We start from the raw sequence: 10329 nt of genomic DNA on the forward strand, positions 1-10329 counted from the left end.
CAAATTTTGACAAAATTTATCAAATTTTAATTTGAAAAATTATTTTGTAGTTAAAAATGTATAAAATGTTCAATTTTTGTATCTAAGGATTGAAAATTTAAAACAAGATTTCACTTAAATATTTAATTCTGTTACCGAAAATTCTAAGAAATACATAAGCACAGTTTATTTTTATAGTCATTTTAAGTTCAAATTTGGACGAAATTACATATTAAAAAACGTGGAATAACTATTTTAGTTATTTTGTTGTGATTGTATAATATTACTTGTGGGTACTTGAAACTTCTAAAGTATACTATTATATATTTATATATCTATGATAGTACCACGGTTTGTTGTTGATGTATAACTCGTTACCTAATGGATATTGTGATATGATTAATTTGGAATTTATAATTGATATAATAGATAAGTATACCTATAATAGGTATGTCGCATACCTAGACTGACAAACCGTCTCCGCTCAGAATCGTTTTTCTTATACAGTGATATTATATCATTGAATTCAAATTCAATACTATCCATTATACAGTGAACCACTTGTAACCTACTGTACAGCAGAGCGACATCCCCTTACCCACCTTTTTTTTGTTTTTTTTTCTATAAATATCAATAAAATTTTTTTTTTGGGTAAAAAAGCGTGAACATTTAATGCAAGGCTCCTGATATATTATTACATTAGCAGTTGAAAAATATTAAAAATACATACTACATAGGCTCAATTTTTTTTTATAAGGATTTAAAGTTCGAATTTTGAGGAAATTTATCAAATTTCAAATTTAATAATTATTTTGTAGTTAAAAATTTATATAATATTCAAATTTTATAGCTGAGGATTGAAAATTTAAAACAAGGTTCTACGTAAATAGGCATATAAATTACTTTATTCATAATAATATCATCAAATATACTTATAGACGATAGTAATATCATAGGCTGACTGACCGTTTTCGCTCAGAATATTTTTTCTTAAACAATGATACTATATAATTGAGTTCAAATTTAACACCATCCATTACAGTGACCCACTTGTAACCTTCTGTACAGTAGAGCGACACCTACTTGCCCACCTTTTTTAAAAATAAAGTAGCAAGTGTGCGGTAAAAGAAAAGTATTATTATTCACATAATACTCGTATTTTTATCAACTTTTCAACGACGTAGATAAGCCCGAAATTACATAGTCATGTTATATTAGGTATATGTTTTATTGTTTTATTATATAATTGTATTGTTGCATTTGTATTTAAAGTGCTAAGTCTGCTTACTCTTAATAAATGAATATATAGAAAAAGTCACTACTCACTAAAGACCAAAGAATCAAAAATGGATACTTACTATATATACTTATCTCAAAATACAAAATATTTCCATTAAAAAATGATCAATATTTTATGGCTTATTGAAACTTGGGCTTTGTGCATTTTATACCTGTTTGTTAAAATCAATCAAAGATAACGATCTTTGTATACCTTACTGCTTACTGTTAATTACCGTAATTATACAATATTTAATTATTCTGATCAATAACTGATAGGAGTGATAGGACCTATATCTGCTGAGAACACATTTGTAACTACGGATGTAACCAAAAAAAATGCTGAAGGAAAATAATGTACAGAATTCATTATTTTTCAACATGATTCTAAAAATAAGTGTTGAATTTATCATCATAGTTTTATAATAATATATACATTCTTTCTAAATCACCAATTTAAACAGTTTGAAAATATTATATTAAGCATTGTTTTAAAAAAAATCGATGCATTCAATCAAATTTTGTTTTATAGTGACTAACGACTGACCTAACGAGTAAATCGTATAGATAGGTACCTAATTATATAACTGCAAACCACCGAAACTTAATTTCACATTTTGTTCTTAATGATGACCTACCTAAATAATAGCATCGTAAAAAATCTGACCTTTTCAAAATGTCGACAAAATTCAAGAAAAATAATTCCTTTTTTATGTGTTTTCATAATAGCTACTTTGGCCACAAAAATAATTGTGTTTAATAGAATAAAAGAAATAAAAAAATATGCTACCTATATTATGTATTATTATCATCATAACGGATCGAAATCAATTGTAATGATATGTTTATAATATAGATAGATACAGTTAAACACTAACATTTAATAGTCATTCAATGCACCACACCCCTCTATAACAGCAGTTAAATTATTTTACATTTTTTGTTAACTGTCGTTGATCACGATATTTTCATATAAAATGTCAATTTTTAATATTAATTATTAAAAACTATTTATCATAATTTGAACTATCTGATAGGTATGTATTCCTTTAAAATCACGATAACTTTGATCATAATCAATGGTAGTATTCAGTACCAAAAATGAATAGATTTATTAACTTAAATTGTTTATATATACTATTTATATTTGTACTATCTGTGACGCCTGACGTTTCCTGGATCAAAGATTTGTATTTTGAATCAATATACTTATAAAAAATGTATAATAATATGGAATATGCTATATATTTTCTAATTATAATAGTAAATACTAAATAGTAAATAGTAATATAATATGTAACTTCCAATAGCAACTATTTAAATAAACAAATATACATTTTATTTGTTCGTTAGCTGAAAAAAAATCACGTGTTATTTACACGCCTACGCTCTTTAGCTATCTATAAAAAAAATAAGCTATAAACACCCTCCAAGTCTCAAGAAATCTACTGATGTATTTTTTTTATTGAAAACGGTTTAGTTGTTGTTGAATCTTTTAACTTTGGATGAACGATAGACCAACATTTATTTTTAGCTGTATAACTCGACTTTACACGTTAAAACATGAAAAAATATAGCGCCTACATAGGTTTTTGTGTGCTTCAGTTCACGGGAAAAATTTTGTCTGTGTACTTCGATTTGTGAACTAATTCGACCTAGATGGACAATTCGCTTGTCGCGGATTGGATATAGCACTTGGTATAAATTGAACGTGGTTCGACCACTCTCTAAACTTTTCTGATATCTCCAAAAACAATTTGAAATTTTCACAAAGTCCGTTAAGTAGTTTTTGAATATATAAGCTTTAAACATAGACGTATTCAACTCTAATATTCGTTTTGAGTTATAATTTCTTTTTTTCGAAATCATAAACATGACGATTTGATGACTAATTTCTCCTATTATACTATTGTAATCTGTAAACTGTAACTAATAGTAACCTTTGTCCTTTAATAAGCATAAATTTACATCATAAATATTAAAATCCTTAAGATACTTAAGCATCTCTTCGTGTTGGACTACCCGGTCCAATTGAGAATCCAAACCATCCAGGGATCCACTCAAATATAAATAATTTCATCAAATCGGTCCAGTCTTTTAGGAGGAGTTCAATGTCGTTCAGTAGAGTTATATAATATATAAAGATTTTTTACACTTGATATACAATTTTCAAACATTTTGCGCTATTTATAAATATTTAATGTTTTTTTTCAATAAAATTTACCTATGTTGAATTTTAATGAAATAATCTTAATATACGTACCTATACACATTTATATTGCTGTTTTTTATATGTCTAGGGATGACCTCTTTACGTAATTTTATTTTAACTGTTGGAGGCATTTTGACATAAGCATGAAGCAATTATCATTTATTTTAATTTTACTCATGTCTGCATTGCAGTGCAATAAAAAATAAGGGTTTGAATGTTTGATACTTTGATAGGACAAAAACACGGTATGTGTTAAATTGCGCGCATCTTCTAGGTCAGAACTCGAAAACTTAAAAAATATGGAAAAATAACAAACGGATTTAATGCACACAAAACCCATTTTTCACAAAATTGATTTTTTTTTGTTTTAATTCAAAATTGAATAACTACCGTACGTACACGATCGGTATTAACCTAATTATATTTTATATAACCTTTTTCTAGTTATGATTCTAGTTATGGCTTATCTGGAACTACTTTTAGACATATTTTGAAACTTTCTACTTTTTTTTTGGTTTCGTCAATAAATGTTTGATACAACTTTTGTTTATTAATCAAAATACTAGAAAGCTTAATTAAAAGTTCTTTGTACATTTTTCTTCCAGCTAATAAAAAATTTCAAAAGTAAGTAAAAGTATTTTTTTTTTTCATAAAATTATCTAAAGTCAAAATGTTGACAAAATTCTTCAAAATCACAAAAATGTGCAAAATATTTTGCTTAAAATTCATAAAATGTTTAATTTCAAATTTAATTTAAGATTAGGTTGTACTTAATGATAAAATTGAATTGCCGCAATGCTATGAGTATTTTGTGCAATAATATATATCGTATAAATTATATTTAATGTTTCTTTCTATTTATTTTTTTTTATTGGGCTTCGACGACTGAGATCATTAGGGTTGGTAAGGTTGGTACGGTTGGTTAGCCACACATGTACCTATGTGTTGCAAGGTTTTTGCCACTATGAACCCCGACGGTCATCCATCCGGCCATCCGGGAAACCGCTGCCGTTACTTACTCTCAACTACATCGCGTGATTGATTGTAGCCACCGAGCTGTATCATGGTGTAGCATGTCATGCAATAGCCACATTTAAAGTTTCGTCCGTGACTTTTAAAACGATTAACGACTTTGATTGAACTATATGACTGATACATTAAACGTATTTTAAGTAAACGTAAAATATTATTAAGTATATTAATTATTGTGACAATTACATTGTGAATTAACTTTGACCAATTTTATTTGAAAGCATTTGAGAACTGCGCAAACAATATTTGCATTTGTTTATACTTTATAATATACGTACCTATTATTATAACACTACTATAATTAATAATACATAGTAGGTACATGGAAATAATTATAACATTATTGTTGTTATTTATTACCAAGTCTTTTTTTTGCGTTGACCAAACCCTACAATTGCATAAAGGCGAATAATATAATATTATATATGCAAGGTAGATTACACGATAACCTATCTATTTATTACTATCCGAAAACGTTTTTATTGTTGTTTTGTAAAAGAAATTGAGTTTTTTCAGTGGGGCCCAGGATTAATATGTATATGAAACTAAATTAAATAAATAAATAAAATATAAAATATGTTTATTGTACATTGTCTTTTATACAGTGTTTCCTGTCTTATATGTACCACTAAATATCTGAGCCCGTTGGTGATAGATTTAAAAACAGTTTGCTGTGATAGATAGGTGGTACCGAAGTGTACATTTTAGGAAAATTTCAAATTTTTAACTCCTTTGGTTCGTGCGTGCGCAATACAATTTAAGTTTTTTTGAATAGCGACCCTTATTTTTGACACCAGATATGGGTAGATCATTTTTTTCTAGCACAATTTGATCCATTAACCATAATCCTAAACCCAACATTTACCAGGTTACACGGTTACAGGCTAACAGAGTTTTGAACATTGACAATAATTCAATTTTTCGAAAAGCATGGTACACTTGTATTGAGTGGATTTTTTTAATGAATAGGTACATAAAAAAATACATGAATACATGATACATACATAATAATGAAACAAAAAGTAAATTACTTTGTATTATCTAATTTTTATTTAAATTTTAAGTACATTTGTTTATCTAATAAAATGTTCGAAATTGTGCCCTTTATTTTATAAACATATTTCCAGTCGTCGAGTTACTTCTCTGTGTGTAGCTGCTAAAATTATTTTCAATTTTCAAAACTTTGTTAGCCTGTAACTTGGTCAATTTTGGGTTTATGGCCAATGTATCAATATGTACTAGAAAAAAATGATCTACCCATATCTGGTGTCAAAAATAAAAAAAACTTAAGTTGTATTGCGCATATGCGAACCAAAGGAGTTCAAAATTTGAAATTTTCCCAAAATGTACACTTCGGTACCACCTATCTATCACAGCAAACCGTTTTTAAATCTAAGGCCATCGGGCTGATATATTTAGTGGTACATATAAAACGGGACATACTGTATATTTGTAACATTGTTTAATATTATAAGGTATAAACAGCTATCCCTTCCATTCATTTTTATATTTCGTTAAGTTTAGAGTTTTACACGATATACCGACATTTTTAAGAATTCATTGTATAATGCACAATTTAACATTAATTCGGACATACACTGTTAAAGCGTGATTGTCAATCTTCCTATGAAATTTAAAATGTTTGAAATTCATCAAACAGATTGTCAATCTTTATCGTTTCATATAAATACATTGCTGATTAGTGATTGTCATTCTTTGAACGATAGTGTACTGCAGGGGCGTAATTACGGGGGGGGGGGGGAATATGGGGGATAGATCTCCCCATGAGCTGTTTAAATACAAACTTTTAATTATTACGAAACTAGAAAAAAAATAAAATGTTTAGTTGCGTCGGTATAAATATTACCCGGTAAACGATAAGCATGATTTCAAAATAAATGGTCTGATTCATTTTAATTCTTATTTATTAATAAACACTGGGTGCCCTGCCGCACACTGTACCAAATTACTGTACCTAAAATTACTGTAACTTCAAGATTTACATTTTGTATAACGAATAGTAATACTACAATTAATGTAGGTACGCTGACACTAAGTAGCATCTACATTAATTATTGCGATTACGTATAGACACTACTCAGTAGGTATACACCGTGTCATTCCCTCATAGTCACAGTGTCACACAACTTGGTAATTGATAAAAAAAAATAAAATTACCAGCAACTAGTAGTACTCAATTGAATATTTTTGAAAAGAAGCCTGGACCTGACGTAAGTATTACAATTTTAAATTATTCAAAATACTAAACATTATTAGGCTCTGAATTAAATGTTTTAAAATCGTACAAAATATGTATGACGTATTTATATTAATTTATAATTAGCATTACAACTCTCGCTAAAATTATACAAAATTAAATAAACACCAGTTAAAAAATGTATTAAAAATTTAACTGCAGTCAGTATAGTTTACTTAATAAACTATTAGGTAGGTATGTCATATAATTAATTATTATTAAAAATTTGAATAAGTTTATTAAAAATAATAGAATTTATTAATTTATAATAATAATTAATAGTAGGTACCTAATATTTAATAATAATTTTGCCTACGCATTTTCTTGTTTATTATTTAAGGAAAACATAAAGAAATCTGATGATATATCACGGCAAAGCCCCCCACAAGTTTTCCATACAAATTTATATTGATCCCCCCCATGAAACATTCTCAATTACGCCACTGGTGTACTGTGTAAGCCTAGCTTTACATATAAAATTGTCGTAACTGTACCTATATAGTTTATACCTAAATTGGCTGAATCTATAATATCTAATCTATAATGTAAGATTTATGATTCAAAAGTTCACTTGCGTGTTTTGAATCAATTCAAATGTCAAAGTGTACCATGATATCAGTAATCAATTTCACATTTCAATATTTGACCATTAAATCCCAGCTACTACTAAAACAACAATTTTATTTTGTATATTTTTAAATAAAACATATTTTTTTCTTTAGAAATTGAAACGGACTCATCTGCAGTGGGGATAGAGGCTGCAGTCCTGCGGGCGATACAGAAACAACCTCGGAGTGTGGACTTGGAGGATACCGTATGTTGATAGAACAAATTATTTGATAGAAATATTATGTAACGATGAATGACAATCACGTAAAGTCGTATAGTACGTAATATACGATTTGATAATATCGTACAATACATCGAGTATTATAACAGCTACGTCACGGAGCTTTGAGCTAGTGCCGCCGCGGCTGCAGCAGGACGTCCGGTCGGCCACCCGGTGATGGGGCATCACAATCACACCGTCGAGTCGGCAAACAACGCGTTCGCACCACCATCACCGGCATCTGCATCACAGCCTCGTTCGTCGCGGGCCATCACAACTCTGCGGGACGTGATCGGCACCACCGCTGCGACGGGCCGCAATCTGCACAACAGCAGCAACAGCAACGACCGCGGTGCTGGCAATTGCACCGGCGCAACGTCGACAATCACACCGGTGGCGGCCGCAATGCAGAACGGAACGGCCGTGCCGGACCGTTCGGCTAGCGACTACTATTACTATTACGCGTACGACAACGCTACCGAGACCGCCCTGTTCTTCCCGCTCAACGGCTCTGCGGCCGGCGGACGGACTGGGCCGTTCGGGAAATCCAACTGCCAGTGGATACCCGCCCAGCAGAGCCTTTTCCAGTTCTCTAACATTTGTTTCCTGACCGCTTTCATAGTTCCCAGGAGTTACAAGCTCAGCGTGTTGTCACTGAGGTAATTATCGTTACGGATCCGTGTTCTGCTTGTGTAAAATGTATTCGTAGTTTAGTCACTATATACAGTGTGATCACGATATTAGATACCACTGAACATCTCAGATGGGTGACTTGTATCGAAATGGGGTTTTCGGGAGGTGATAGGGAGCACTTAAATACATATTTCCAGACCAGTTTCAATTTTTTTAGCTCACTCGGTACGCGCATACGCAATATTATGACTTACTTTTTTTTAAATGGCAACCCCAGTTTTTTTTCCGAAGATTCGGTAGAGTATTTTTTTTTAAACATTTATTGTATAAAAAGTTTTTTTCTATTTTCAAAACTGACCAAGTTAGAGTAAGTAAAAAATTGGATTTATGCATAATTCGTGTTTAGGTAATGATATTTTCATTTATAACCACTGGAAATAATAAAATAAGTGGAAAATAATAATTAAACATTATTTTTAGTGTATGATATTTTGTCAACTGTATTAAGTAATTAAATGTACAACAAAATAGTTATAAATTATAATGATAATAGTAATAGTAATATTATTATAAAAAATAAAATGCATTAATTAATATATTTATCGTATGAATTGTTCGAAGTTTTCCCCATCATGTTCTAAACATGATTCCAGTCGTCTCAAAAATTCAAGTTGCCGCCTTGATTTGGTCTCCACTTCAAATATCATACGGTGTTTGTATTTTGTGTTTTAAATCTTGAAGAATGACAGATGGATCTGCATAAACCGCAGTCTTCAAATATCCTCATAAAAAAAATCCAATGGCGTTAGATCGTGCAGGCCGAGTAACCACGCCAGTAGTACCAATCCAGCGATTAGGAAATATTTTATTTAAATGTTTTCTAACAATAATTGCATTGTGGGCTGGTGCTCCATTTTGCTGGAAAAAACATACGTTCTCGTGTGTCTAATGAAACATCATCCAACAGTCTTGAAAGTTCGTTCGTTAAAAAATTATGATGTCGTCTGCCATTAAGCGTACCATCATAAAAGAACGGTTCTATTATCTTTCCACCAACCAACTCACACCATACATTAATTCCCTTGACCGTTTGGAAATTAGTTTCACGTGACCAGTGTGGGTTTGTGTCATCCCAGTATCGATGATTTTGTTTATTCATAATTGATCCATTGTTAGTGAATTTTGATTCATCACTCCAAAGAATATTATTGACAATTAAAGGGTTGTCATAAAATTTAGTATTGAAACAAGCTATAAATTCCAACCTACGAATAGAATCTCCTGCACGCAAATGTTGAATAAAATCGATTGTATATGGGTGCAATGGTGCATTTAGTGTTTTTTTAGAAATTTTTGAACATAACCATGCATAAATCCAATTTTTGGCTTACTCTAACTTGGTCATTTTTGAAAATAGAAAAAAAATTGTATACAATAAATGTTAAAAAAAAAATACTCTACCCGAATCTGCAGAAAAAAACTGGGGTATTTAAGTGCTCCCTATCACATCCCGAAAACCCCATTTCAATACAGAGTCACCCATCTGAGATCTTCAGTGGTAGATACCTAATATCGTGATCACACTGTATAATATATAGTAATATTATTATTATATTCCCATAACTTAAGTCCCATATAATCAAGCGCCATGCGTCACCATGGCAAATTTATATTATATCATAATATTAAGATCAAATTTTTACGCAACAGTAACGTAAAATAAAAAAAACTGGTAAGTGGGTGTCACGCTGTTGTACAGTTATAGGTTACAAGTGGGTTACTATAATGGATGGAGTTAAATTTTAATTTAACGATATACCTATAATACCATTTTATACGAAAAACGATTCTGAGCGGAGACGGTTTGTGAGCCTAGAATATTTTATATTATTTATAAAAATAATAATATACTTTAGAAGTTTCAAGTAGGTACCCACGAATACATTTTTCTACTATAAGACAAAACTAAAATTGTTTTTCTTCGTTAAAATATTTAATTTCGCACAAACTTGAAAATAATAATTACTACAATAGCAATATAAAATATAAATGCATAACAAATTCATACAACATTTACTTAATTTTTCGCTAATTACTTAGTGAAATGGG

General features: G+C 30.1%; 1 protein-coding gene across 3 annotated transcripts in view; it reads left to right on the top strand.

Moving 5' to 3' along the window:
• The window catches only part of LOC100573090, a 25850-nt gene that overhangs the window by 6854 nt on the left and 8667 nt on the right, over nucleotides 1-10329 (top strand). The window contains exons 2-3 of one of the 3 annotated variants that reach the window (XM_008191832.3): nucleotides 7481-7644; nucleotides 7698-8246. In XM_008191832.3, coding sequence (XP_008190054.1) covers nucleotides 7765-8246 — 482 coding nt within the window. In that variant the 5' untranslated portion in view covers nucleotides 7481-7644; nucleotides 7698-7764. Of the gene's footprint in view, nucleotides 1-7480; nucleotides 8247-10329 lie in introns of all 3 variants that reach the window. The other 2 variants (XM_029488190.1, XM_029488189.1) reach the window with 2 other exon arrangements.

This window comes from Acyrthosiphon pisum, chromosome A1 (assembly GCF_005508785.2).
Source record: "Acyrthosiphon pisum isolate AL4f chromosome A1, pea_aphid_22Mar2018_4r6ur, whole genome shotgun sequence".
In the NCBI taxonomy this organism is placed as follows: Eukaryota; Metazoa; Arthropoda; class Insecta; order Hemiptera; family Aphididae; genus Acyrthosiphon; species Acyrthosiphon pisum.